Source organism: Oncorhynchus masou, chromosome 32, assembly GCF_036934945.1.
Source record: "Oncorhynchus masou masou isolate Uvic2021 chromosome 32, UVic_Omas_1.1, whole genome shotgun sequence".
In the NCBI taxonomy this organism is placed as follows: Eukaryota; Metazoa; Chordata; class Actinopteri; order Salmoniformes; family Salmonidae; genus Oncorhynchus; species Oncorhynchus masou.
In genome coordinates, this window is record NC_088243.1 from 32,214,026 (window position 1) to 32,228,241 (window position 14,216).

General features: G+C 43.0%; 1 protein-coding gene across 5 annotated transcripts in view; it reads left to right on the plus strand.

The window, feature by feature from the left end:
- The window catches only part of LOC135525953 (NHS-like protein 3), a 39,310-nt gene that overhangs the window by 5,672 nt on the left and 19,422 nt on the right, over window positions 1-14,216 (plus strand). For 3 of the 5 annotated variants that reach the window (XM_064953927.1, XM_064953931.1, XM_064953930.1), the window contains exon 2: window positions 13,020-13,278. In XM_064953927.1, the coding sequence (XP_064809999.1) occupies window positions 13,044-13,278 (235 nt within the window). In that variant the 5' untranslated portion in view covers window positions 13,020-13,043. Of the gene's footprint in view, window positions 1-3,041; window positions 3,062-12,823; window positions 12,896-13,019; window positions 13,279-14,216 lie in introns of those variants that run through there. The other 2 variants (XM_064953929.1, XM_064953928.1) reach the window with 2 other exon arrangements.

Here is a 14,216-nt window from a genome sequence, read left to right on the forward strand (position 1 = left end):
TTCAATAACCCAATTCTTTCTGCAGACACCATTTGAATCTTCATTCGGACCAAAGATTAGTTTTCTTTGGAAAACATGGACTCATAAAAACTGAGGGAGATTTTACAGAAATTCTGTTAACAAACTTTGCATCTGCACAGTTCTTCCAGTCAATGTGTTTTTGTAAAATGTTCTGTGTAAACGAAGTCTTCCTTGTACATAGTTGTATGGTTTGTTAAACTTTTGAAATCAATGTTTTTTGTTTGGCATACATTGTAAGTGAAAAATCTGAGTCTACCGTGGAATTGCCCATTTGTAACAAAAATGTAAAGCAAAGTTACCTTTGTCCTCCAAAAAGGACAAAAGGATGGGCCCAAAAAAGTACTAATAAAATAACAATGTCCCTGATTCACTGTCGACGGCCCTTATCTCACTTCATTGGCATGTATTGTTGTGTTGCATTTTTATCACTATCCTGATCCACACATCCTTTAATAGCAACGACAAAACGTATATGAGGGATTTCCTCTCAAGATGAATGCGTAGATATATACAGTATTCTTGAAATCCTGGCATTCAGCCTCTCTCTTTGGAAGGCCATTTGTCTTATCGGATGTATTACAATGTTTCCTCCTTCTACTGTTTTGCACAACAAATAAATAGGAAGACGAGGAACTGCCCAGAGCCATGTGCACAACACAACAAAATGTTTTAGAAACCTCCCCCCGCTGTCATTGCTTCATGTGACGATCCTTCGTAGGAAATGGAATTCATTGGGTAATTCCAGTTTTCCCCTATAGTGGTGCCTCACCTATAGCAATGGACATAAATAATGAATGCATGCACTTCTCTGGTTTCGAATGTGTATGGTGTTCTAATCGACTGCCTCTCTGTAAAATGCCCTTTACTTGAGTGCTGCTGCTTTCCTTTGTTTGATACCGGCTACAGACTGAAGGCACACCCTGATTCATGAAAGAACAGTAAAGCCACTTTCACACTAGTTTAATGTTAACACTCAATTATTATTGCAGCACGTCACATTATTTCACAAAGTATTACTCTATTCAAAACTGTAGCTTATACTACCCTGGGGAGCCGTTGGGTCGGAGGGGATGCTGTAGGATGACTGGGCATTGAGTCTGACTGGAAATTAAACTTTGCACTGCCACTTTAAATCCTGGAGCCCAGACTCCCATATCAAGGTGAATGTGCTCCTGCTTAAACCAAGCTATATTCACTATTTAAACAAAGATGTCTGTTTCACTGCCACACCCTTTTTGACTTGTCCCCACGGGCACATGTACCAGCCTGGTCTGCTTCTTCACTCTGAGTCACTTTTGCAACAACTCCAGTAGTGTAAACTTATTCCAACCCTCACTTACACAATACTTCTGAAAGTATTCACGCCCCTTCACTTTTAGTGTTTTGTTGTTACAAAGTGGGATAAACATTTATTCAATTGTCATTTTTTTGTCAACGATCTACACAAAATACTCCAATGTGAAAGTGGAAGAAAAATTCTAACATTTGTTAAAAATAAATACAATCATTAAAATAAAACGCTAATATATCTTGATTAGATACATATTAAACCATGAGTCAATACATGTTAGAATCACATTTGGCATCAATTTACAGTTGTAGACTTACCCAGAAAGATTCACAAGAACTTTCCACACCTGGATTGTGCAACATTTGCCTATTTTCAGAATTCTTCAAGCGCTGTCAATTGGTTGTTGATCATTGCTAGACAACCTTCTTTTCACTGTCAATTAGATTAGTGTTGTGGAGTAACTACAAGGATGTTGATCTATCCTCTGCTTTCTCCTATTACAGCCATTCAACTCTGTAACTGTTTTAAAGTAACCATTGGCCTCATGGTGAAATCCCTGAGCGGTATCCTTCCTCTCCAGCAACAGTTAGGACACCTGCTTCTTTGTAATGACTGGGTGTATTGATACACCATCCAAAGTGTAATAACTTCATTGTGCTCAAAGGGATATTCAATGTCTGATTTTTATTTTTTATTTTTAACCCATCTACCAATAGGTGCCCTTTTTGCGAGGCATTGGAAAACCTCCCTGGTCTTTGTGGTTGAATCTGTGTTTGAAATTCACTGCTCGACCTGCTCGACCTTACAATTATCTGAATGTGTGGGGCACAGAGATGAGATGGTCATTAGAAAATCATGTTAAATACTATTATTGCACACAGAGTGAGGCCATGCAACTTTGTGACTTATTACTATTTTACTCCTGAATGTATTTAGGTTTGCCATGACAGGGGTGGAATACCTATTGTCTCAAGACATTTCAGCTTTTCATTCCCCTTTGACGTTATGGGGTATTGTTTGTCACTGGCCTACACACACTTTTAATTTGAATCCATTTTCAACTCTGGCTGTAACGCAACAAAATGTGTAAAAATGAGCAAATACTTTCTGAAGGCACTGTATAGGTTGTGCTGTTGCATTACACTGGTCTGTATATGACTGCCATAGCAGGTTAACCAAACCAAAGTCGCACAAACTGGTCCGCCTTTGCTGTGATACATTTTAACCAGAAAATATACACCCTTCAATAGCTGGATTGGGATACTCGGGATGAGCTGCACTGCAGATGTTTGATATGTGGCCTGGTTTATATACATAGTGGTATGTGGGTCTGATGGTTGCTTCAGGCAATGCAGTTTTTCACTGCTTCCCTCCCCAGGCTTCCTCATAAAACTGGAGACCTACAGATCCCATGGAATTGATGTGGGTCAATGACATACGGTAGTGCAAACTGTCAGGGCCCTCACTGCTCCAGGATTTACAATCACAAGCCGTTCAGTTCTTAAAGAAGGGAGGCAAACACAACATTCTATCCTCTACACTGTCTTGTAGTTACTGATGAACTATTTTGCTGCTGTTGCCCTGTGTAGGACTGTTCAGTAGACGTTTCTCCTGGCCAATGTGAAAGCACCACGTCTATTGTGAGGGAAAAGTAAACAGCATGTCAGAGCACAGGCCTGCTCCAGCAGGATTGGGCTGGGCTGGAAAACCACAGGGGAGGCTAATGATTGCTCATGTGTGTGGATGCAGGTAAATCAATAGCCACGTATTAATCAATGTTTATCTTAAAGTCTCAAGGAACGTGTGATTTTTGTTCTTAACCCTCTTTTTGTGTGTATTATTATGTGTATCGTTTGCGTCAACACCCAGCCACCATTGAGCTGTGTTGTTTGGAGTACTATAATTACAGTGCCAATGAAGCAACTGTGTAATTTTGGCAGGGGCAACTTTGTGTGACAGAGTTTGTGTCCTGATTCTTAATTTGTGTGTGTGTGTGAGAAAGAGGGTCTCTATGGTAACGTCCCAACTAAAGTGTTCACAATAGTCCTAAGTGCTCTGTTGTATACTTAGGCAAACATGTATTTATCTAAGGGTTGGTCATGACTGCACAGCAACAGCATTGTGATTAGATCCACTGGAACGATATACAATGTTGTCATTAATGATATCTTATGTGCTAATGTGAATGTGGTTTAGACTACTTACTTATAAATGCATAAGCTAGTGGTGCGCGGGTCAACTGTTCGTACACCTGCACCCGCCCGCAATTGCTAAGAACCTATCCGCAACCACCCGACCACAGTACCAGTCAAAAGTTTGGATACACCTACTCAATCAAGGGTTGTTCTTAATTTGTACTATTTTCTACATTGTAGAATAATAGTGAACACATCAAAACGATGAAATAACATATGGAATCTGTCGCCAAGGCAGTGCAAAGGGTGGCTACTTTAACTTTTGCTTACTACAAATATTTCATATTTGTGATTCTTCAAAGTAGCCACCCTTTGCCTTGATGACAGCTTTGCACACTTTTGGCATTCTCTCAACCAGCTTCATGAGGTAGTCACCAGGAATGCATTTCAATTAACAGGTGTGTCTTGTTAAAGTTAATTTGTGGAATTTATTTCCTTAATGCATTTGAGCCAGTTTGTTTTGTGACAAGGTAGGGGTGGTATACAGAAGATGGTCCTATTTGGTAAAATATCAAGTCCATATTATGGCTAGAGCAGCTCAAAAAGCAAAGAGAAATTACCGTCCATTACTTTAAGACATGAATGTTAGTTAATCCGGAAAACGTCAAGAACTTTGAACCAAATTTGAAATGTTTGGTTCCAACTGCTTTCTTTGTGCGACACGGAGTAGGTGAACGGATGATCTCCGCATTTGTGGTTTCCACCGTGTGGAGGTGCTTTGCTGGTGACACGGTCAGTGATTGATTTCGAATTCAAGGCACAATTAACCAGCATGGCTACCACAGCATTCTGCAGCGATATCCCATCTGGCTTCCCCTTAGTGGGACTATCATTTGTTTTTCAACAGGACAATGACCCAACACACCTTCAGGCTGTGTAAGGGATATTTGACCAAGAAGGAGAGTGATGGAATGCTGCATCAGATGACCTGGCCTCCACAATCACTCGACCTCAACCCAATTGAGATGGTTTGGGATGAGTTGGACCACAGAGTGAAGGAAAAGCAGCCAACAAGTGCGCAGCATATGTGGGAACTCCTTCAAGACTGTTGGAAAAGCATTCCAGGTGATGGAGGTTGAGAGAATGCCAATCTAAAATACATTTGTAGTAACAAAACACTTTTGGTTACATGATTCCATATGTGTTATTTCATAGTTTTATTTATTCACTATTATTCTATAATGTAGAAAATAGTAAAAAATAAAGAAAAACCCTTGAATGAGTAGGTGTGTCCAGACTATTTACTGGTACTGTATATGTTAAAATCTGAGGCCCGCCCCTGACCCTCACCCGCAAATATAGAAAATGCCCAGTCAGAGAGAGATTAACCTTTTTTTGACAGGCCATTTTAGATAGGCATACGTTTCTTCATATAATTTCCAACATTTTGGTAGGCCATTTGTTAGTCAACTTGTCTATAATTGGATACATGCAAATGCAGCTTCTCTTCTGTCATTACTTGTTACCCTAGAACAAGTATTCCCAAACTGGGGTACGCGTTGTGATTCACTTTATTTTTAAAGAAATATCTATATTCTGCACATTTTCAAACGTCCATTTATATTTTCCAATGGGGCTTTACGTTTGGGTGAGTTTTTTTCTTCACCTGAGTAGCCTCGTTTCACTGCCAAAAATAAAATTTAAACCATCTAGTGTTCAACAAAATAACAACACAATGTCAAATTCAGGTAACCTAGTCTCATAATTAACATCCAATCACATTAACCGTTACTCTCTCGCGGGAATTCCACTAACGGTCCGTATGTAGCCAAACATAGCTGCTGCTCATTCCGTTTGCTCGAATATTGATCAATGTTCAAAAAAGTAAGGCCCGCGTCGATAGAGACACATACCAGCTCTACTGGTAGTACTGCACCTGTCGACGACAAGTTGTTCTGCTTCCACGAGCACATCCAATGCTAACATCAGTAATTCTACATTTGATGTTAGCCCAGCTAGCATGGACACTGACAGTTGTGAATCTGATGCAGCTGAAGAGCTACTGCCCCCTTATCTGGAAAAGCGCCGAACAACAAACAGGGACGTTGGACCATCTAAGAGGTGCAAATATGATGAACTACATTTATTTGGGAGTAGTGCCTTTCCTCAGCCACAGTGTTACATGTGCAAAAGTGCTCTCTCACAACTTGATTAAGCCTTCACTCTTAAACAAAACATGGCAATTTGAAAAATAAGCCACCATAGTTTTTTGTGAGAATTAAGATGACTTTTGAGTAGTAAGACTTGTATAAAAGTAACAAATACCATTAATAAGAAGGGGCTAGAATCGTCTTGTATGGTGAGCTACTGAGTGGCTAGGACAGGCAAGCCCCATACTATTGTGGAGGACTTAATTCTTCCTGCTGCTGCGGATATGGCTGGGGGAAAAGACCAAAATAAACTATACAATGTCTTCATCAAACAACACTGTTTCACGATGCATCAGTGACATGGCAGGAGATGTTTTGAAACGATTACTGCTTCCCGTAGTCCTCCCCCACCTTGTCCGCTTCCGTGACCTCCTAGCCATGGCAACCCTACTAAATAACACGGGACAGAGGGGCAGCTCGGGACAGAGGGGCAGCTCGGGACAGAGGGGCAGCTCGGGACAGAGGGGCAGCTCGGGACAGAGGGGCAGCTCGGGACAGAGGGGCAGCTCGGGACAGAGGGGCAGCTTGGGACAGGCGGGAGGCTCCAGCAGACTGGCGGATCTGGAAGAGTCTGGCTGACTGGCGGATCCGGCGGCTCCTTGCAGACTGGCGGATCCGGCGGCTCCCTGCAGACTGGCGGATCCGGCGGCTCCCTGCAGACTGGCGGATCCGGCGGCTCCCTGCAGACTGGCGGCTCTGGCTGTGCTAAACAGGCGGGAGACTCCAACAGCGCAGGAGAGGAGGAAGGCTCCGGCAGCGCTGGAGAGGCGAGGCGCACAGTAGGCCTGATGCGTGGTGCTGGCACTGGTGGTACTAGGCCGAGGACACGCACAGGAAGCCTGGTGCGGGGAGCTGCCACCGGAGGGCTGGGGTGTGGAGGTGGTACTGGGTAGACCGGACCGTGCAGGCGCACTGGAGCTCTTGAGCACCGAGCCTGCCCAACCTTACCTGGTTGAATACTCCCGGTCGCTCTGCCAGTGCGGCAAGGTGGAATAACCGGGGACACCGAGCGTAAGGCTGGTGCCATGTAAGCCGACCCAAGGAGACGCACTGGGGACCAGATGCGTAGAGCCGGCTTCATGGCATTTGGCTCGACGCTCAATCTAGCCCGGCCGATACGTGGAGCTGGAATAGGACGCACCGGGCTATGCACCCGCACTGGAGACACCGTGCGCACCACAGCATAACACGGTGCCTGCCCGGTCTCTCTAGCCCCCCGGTAACCACAGGAAGTTGGCGCAGGTCTCCTACCTAGCGTCGCCATACTCCCTGTGAGCCCCCCCAAGAAATTTTGGGGCTGACTCTCAGGCTTCCATCCGCGTTGCCGCGCTGCCTCCTCATACCAGCGCCTCTCAGCTCTCGCCGCCTCTAGTTCTTCTTTGGGGCGTTCGATATTCTCCAGGCTGATCCCAGGGTCCTTCTCCGAATAATTCCTCCTCCCATGTCCATTCCTCCTTTAGTTGCTCCTTGGGGCAGCTACACTCCCCTGGTTTAACCCAGGGTCCTCTCCCGTCGAGGATTTCCTCCCAAGTCCAGAAGTCCTTTTTTCGCTGCTCCTTCTGCTACCTTTGCTGTTTCCCGTTACCACGCCGCTTGGTCCTGTTGTGGTGGGTGATTCTGTCACGGCTTTCGTTGTGGGAAGGAGGAGCGGACCAAAATGCAGCGTAGTTGTGATTCATTTTATTTCATAAGGAAACTATACACGATTAAACTAACAAAATAACAAACGTACGAAAACCGAAAACAGCCCTATCTGGTGCAAAACACAGAGACAGGAACAATCACCCACAAACACACAGTGAAACCCAGGCTACCTAAATATGGTTCCCAATCAGAGACAATGACTAACACCTGCCTCTGATTGAGAACCATATCAGGCCAGACATAGAAATAGACAAACAAGACATCCAACATAGAATGCCCACTCAGATCACACCCTGACCAACCAAAACATACAAAATAAACTATGGTCAGGGTGTGACAGACTGTGTGGAAAAATATTTCAAACCAATACAACCCAGTTGTTAGGTGCATACTTTCAAGCACACCCTTCTCATTAACCAGTGATGAGTTATTCACAATTTTTGATGAACAAATAAGGTTTTATATGTAAGATGGTTAAATAAAGAGCAAAACTATTGATTATTATTTGTGCTTTGGTCCTATAAGAGCTATTTATCACTACCCGGCTTGTGAGAAGTGACATACTCACACTCTGTTTAATAAATGTATAGTGCGTGTGTGGCAGGTTTACAATGATGCAAAAAACAACATTTGAGAGTGCGTTGACCCTGGTGCTAGAGGGGGAACGCAGCTGGAGGATGAATGTTTGAAGGGGTACGGACCTATAAAAAGTTTGCGAACCACTGCCGTAGAAGACTAAAACTCTTGCTCACCAGAATGTCATAAATCAATAGAATGCTTCAATCTAGTTGACATTGCTAAAGTTTCTCTTTCCTCTTTCATATCTGCTTCTCTCGCCCAGCAAAGACGCTTAAGGACCAGGGAGAAAATGCAATAACAAACAAAACGTGAAAGATTTGACCGGTTTAAAGGGATATTTCCTTTTTCTTTTTTTGTTGCATTTTAGACCTAATTTCCACTTACTTTCAGTGTTAAAGCATCATCCAGACAGTTATGGTCAGAGTTCCATTCCTGAGATTTCTTTGACAGGCTTAGTTGCTTGCATGAGCCATACAGTGGCAGTGGCCAGACTCACCCCCCCACCCCAACAACATTTTTTCTAAACGTCCCCACAAACTTGGAACTGGTGTTGTGAATGTGAAGAATCTGAGAAATTCAAGCCAATGTTGACTGAAATTGAATGTCTGTGCTGTTCCGATTGGACTTGATAATGGCAACCGAAGACACTGATGTTGATCACAGCACAACAGTCTGGGTGACATCATGCATATCTCCTAGCCCTTATCAACCCAGGAGTAATTAAATGTTTTTCCATGTCCCTAAGATCAACTTAAAATAACAGGCAGGAAGTAAACATCTGAAATTGAAGTTATAAATAATACATTAAAATTGATATGTATACATTATCTGTTTCATATAATGATCCCTTGTTGATATTTTCCACTGTTCCATAGTCAATATTGTCTTGTTGCGTTTCACATTGTGATGGAATGGGCACTCAAGGGAGTAGCTTGGAAAAGGTAAGACCGTATTACTCATCATGTGTCGTTGAGGCCATCCGTAGAAAGTGTCCTTTACCTTCAGGAGTATACGTTGGATTCAAGGAGTCTGAGGACGCACACTTGCTTCTCTGAACCACTTGATTCTGAAGAATGTATAAAGACTGAACTTGGTGTCATTACATGTTATTACACAACATGGCTATAACCATGTAAATACAAGGTGTATAACTGGCTATGTGCATGTGAACAACAAAGTTACTTGTTGTTCCCAAATAAAGACACATTGTGCATGTATATGTTTTCGACAATACATTAGTAATATAAAGGTTATGAAAGTCAACACATACAACTAATAGAAAAATACACTTTTGAATAAGTTAAAGAACATATAAACATGTTATACACTACTACTTTAGCAATCCAACTACCTATGTAGCTTCTTTCGACATCTTGGCTATCCGTATCCCTGTCATAGCTAGGATCATGTAGACTATCCGTATCCCTGTCATAGCTAGGGACATATAGGCTATCCGTATCCCTGTCATAGCTAGGGACATATAGGCTATCCGTATCCCTGTCATAGCTAGGGACATATAGGCTATCCGTATCCCTGTCATAGCTAGGATCATGTAGACTATCCGTATCCCTGTCATAGCTAGGATCATGTAGACTATCCGTATCCCTATCATAGCTAGGGACATATAGGCTATCCGTATCCCTGTCATAGCTAGGGACATGTAGGTTATCCATATCCCTGTCCTAGCTAGTGACATCTAGGTTATCCATATCCCTGTCCTAGCTAGTGACATCTAGGTTGTCCTTATCCCTGTCATAGCTAGGAACATGTAGGTTATCCATGGACATTTAGGAAATCCGTATCCCTGTCATAGCTAGGAACATCTAGGCTATCCGTATCCCTGTCATAGTTAGTGCAATGCTGCTTGTTTTCGTTATCCGCTGTTGACAAGCGAGACATGACATGCCAACTCTGGAGTGTCATACTTGTTGCTCATGCAAGTGGAACAACACTGGCAACGTACTTCAGCTGAAATAGTTAGTTCTATATCACATTTTTCTACAGGACCCCAGAAAACGTAATAGTCTGTAGAATTTTATTTGGAGTCATTTTGAAGCAGGATTTTGGGTGAGTCTCACCTCTACCACTATTTGGCTCATGCAAGCAACTAAGCCAGACGACACACATCTCAGGAATGGAACTTTGACCAAAACTGTCTGGATGATGCTTCAATACTAAAAGTAAACAGTAAAAAATGAAATATCCCTTTTAAGGAAATGAAAAGCTGTTAAAACGACCCAACATGATTTGTTTTGTTATAAGATCTTTTCGGCTTGGATGCATATTTTTATGTGGTTGAAATACTATCAGATTTTATGATGCTGATAAAGATGGCACCTTTGCAGACGATCCTAACCACTCATTCATTCTCCCAAGATGCTGAAAGAAATATTTCTCCACTCCTGTTCCTGAGTCAAAATGTACATTTTTTTTGTGTGTTTAATTTTATGTTAAGAAATGGTTAATTCTGCAGGAGTTCATATTACATTAGGCTATCTGAGAGGTTTTGGACCTAGAGTCAGTGTCCATATTTCAGTTAGGCTACTACTCCATTTAACCCATCTGAACAATACAGTTCCCTTGACGTGCCATTTTAAAGTCTCTGTGACTGTCTAATTTCTATAGCACCTCGCAATCACACATAACTGAAGTGCTATTGTCATCTAACCACTTCACCAAATCTTTCCCAACATTAGACTACAGTCCTGGCTCTCGCGTCTATTTATTTTCAACCCTCTATTTTTCAGCTTTTCTCCAACGTTGTCCTTTTTGCCTCAGTGGATCGACGATAACTTTTTCTGCCCAAGTTCTCAAATGCATTTGGCAATTTGTGTGTGTTTGGCACCCTAAAGCTTAGGCTACGCACAAATGCCATGTAAAAATAATGAAAGAAAAACCTCAATGTAGCCTATAGATAAGAATTATGGATTTTTTAAAATGCATTGTTTTCTCTTTTCAACCTGCCAGCCCTGCGGATATGAGTCAAGCCACGCATCATTAGCATGAGCCTTAGGCCTGACAAACTTCATTTTGTGCAATGTGTGTAGATAATTTTGAGAAACAGAAAGACATTTGTTTGAACTGAGTCAAGTGGGTGGTCCTCCACTGTATCCCAGGTTGCTATGCGTCTCCCAGGAGATGTCGGACCCCAAGTGTTCAACAGCCATCTCTTCACTGCATCTGCACATTGTCAAATGTAGCTACTGCTTAGATTAAAGGATGTCACTCAACCCTAAATTACAGTAATTTGCATGGAGAGAAACACAGGCCTCCTGCAGATGGATGAAAGGTGCTGAGACATTTCACTAAAGGATACCCACTTTACTGGCCTGTTGGCCTTTCACTGCAACTCAAAGTATCTCTCTGTGATTTCTTATGAGAAACATTTACACTCATGAGCTCCTCTCCAGCTATCCTCTTGATTCTTTCACAGAACAACCATGGGAAAGTCCCCTCATTTCTGATTAGACAATCATGTGATATGAACTAGTTTATTTGGGGCGGCAGGGTAGCCTAGTGGTTAGAGCGTTGGACTAGTAACCAGAAACCCCCAAGTTGACAAAGTACAAATCTGTACCCACTGTTCCTAGGCCGTCATTGAAAATAAGAATTTGTTCTTAACTGACTTGCCTAGTTAAATAAATTCCCTGCTTGAGAAGAGCCGAGCATGAGCAGTAATTGTCTGTGGTGTTAGTTCAGTGATTGTCCCTGTCTGGGTGGGTGGGGATGAGATGTTTACTCATATTTCTCCATTGGAGGTTCCAGTGGTTGAATGCTGACGTTCCTCCAGGAAATTGGAGTGATTAACAGTTCATTTCTGACCAGTGTGAGGGGCGCCTGGCAGCCTGCATCTGCCTACAATCATTTAGTGTGCCTATAGCCAAACCAAGGCCTTAATTACAGTCCACCACTTCTCATTCCAGATCCTCAATACTTAAATAACGGCATGCTGACCATTTTATGATCATTTTGAGACCCATATTCGAGGCTTAAAGGCTTCTGGACATTTTGCTATTAGGGATGGATGTCAGTACAGGGACATCTTGCCAAGTGATTTTGGTGACTTATGTGTTGGTTTCATGTCTCAAGCACACATTCTATCTGAAGAATTGAGATTTGGCTGATGTGCTTTCATGTAACTTGGCTGGAGTCCCCAATCCTAGCCACCAATCAGTTATATTGAACTCCTTTGCTGCCTCCAAACCATCATCACATACGATAAAGGGGCGGCAGGGTAGCCTAGTGGTTAGAGCGTTGGATTAGTAACCGAAAGGTTGCAAGTTCAAATCCCCAAGCTGACAAGGTACAAATCTGTCGTTCTGCCCCTGAACAGGCAGTTAACCCACTGTTCCTAGGCCGTCATTGAAAATACGAATTTGTTCTTAACTGACTTGCCTAGTAAAATAAAGGTAAAATAAAAAAATTAAAAGCCCAAGGGTTGGGAGAGATTCTCTAATGCATGCTTCCCGAATCATAGCATGTATGGCGATGAGTGTCAAAAAATATCCTCAGCTGGAGTGAACCCAACACAGTGGGTCCCCAGGAGTGAGGTTGTGAAACCTGCCTTAGAGGAAAGAAGTTTGACAGGAAGGAGGGGGGGTGAGCTCATTGTATCGGTGTTGTTGAGAGAAAGCCAAAGAGAAACCATAACAGAGCAAGAAAAAGTGAGCTAGTTTTGGAGATGGATGCTGTCAGTTCTCTGGTATTGTGCTGGAGTTTACGCGGGTGTGCATGTGCATATGTTTGTTTAGTGTCTGTGGGTGTGTTTGTGTGGCTTCGGGTGGGGCACTGAATTATGACTACATGTTCAGGAATGAAGAGGGCGGGGCCAGTTTTTTTGCAGAGGCAGTGAAGTTTGGTTGAGAGGCGGGATAGGAGGGGGTTGAGTGGGCTGGGCTCTGAGCTTCCCCACACCCTATCATTGAGAGAAGGGCATGATCAAATGTGTTGAAGTAAATTGAAACCAATGGTGCAATGCTCGTGTGCAATTGATGTAGCAATTGGAATAAACAATGGTGAAGTATTTATACAAAGGTTTTTCTTCAATGAGTGGAATTGCTAGTATTGTGTTACATTAATATGGTGGGGTTTGTCTAATTGACTCCTTCTCTTTTCTCCATCTCCTTTTCTCTCTCTTAGGGAGTAAGTCCAGTGTGAGGTGGGATGTCTAGCCGTGAATCTGTGGGGGACCTGATCCCCCAGGACCTGGCGGAGGTATTTGCCCATGAGAGGCTCACCAAAGGGGGCCGAAGGAAGAAACGTCGGGGCTCCCTGGGCCGGGCATTCGGCTGGCTCAAAGGGAAGAAGAAGAAGGACGTCAATGCCAATGGACAGAGCCAGGACTTTAATCCAGGCCGGCCGATGACGGGCAAAACCTTCACACAGGGCCACAGCCATGGTAAGATCAACCAGGGAACCCAAGAGATTATTGCCATGTAAATCCTCACTCTCCACTTTGATTGCTAAACAATGTTAAACATAGTCACTATGTTTACTGCGTGCCGTCTCTCTCTCAACAGTATTTGAGGATTTGGCTATAAATGTTTTTTTGTTTATTGGTATCATTTCAAGTGGGCTAGGTGGCTATATTCTACTATAGTCTAGTCTCTAGAAAGTGCACATCCCACAGTGGAGTTTGGTGTTCAGAAACAGTTGAATATCCTGGTCTTGCGCCCAAGGCGTGTTTGCTCTCTGGAGGACTGTTTGAACAGTCTCTGACTCACCAGCTGCCCTTTGACCTCCCCCAGCCATCGGTCCTGTTCTGTGTTACCCAACCACCCTCCAGCACTGTGTTCAGGTTACACACAGGTCGCGATTCCATACTGTAAAACAAGGAAGTAGACTCCCAAAGGGGGTGAAATATGGCTCGCACACACAGGTGAAAACATACAAAAATGTACACATTAAAACATGCATTAACTTACACATGTTTAGACAATAAATTTATGTTTAAACATACAGAAACGTACCCCCTTTAAGACATAACAAACTCATACACAATACCTGCAGCTGGCTCAGGCATAGTCTTATTCAGCAATGCATGTTGGAGCTTGTGCATGTACATTTAAATGAGAGAATGTGTAATAATGTCAGTCCTTCAATGTTTTCTCAGTGTACTGTATCCTGTGGTATTGCCATGTTTTTAAGTGATGTTTCACTTTAAAATTCCGCTATAGGTAATGTTTTGAAAATCACACCTACAATCCAAATGATGCAAGCAGCACCACACAAACAAGTTCTAGTGCTGTTTCAGCTAATTGCTCCATAGACTAGAGTGAACCCACCCCTCCCTGCAGTCACACAGCTGGAAACGCAGAGCTGCTAGTTGAAGTGGAA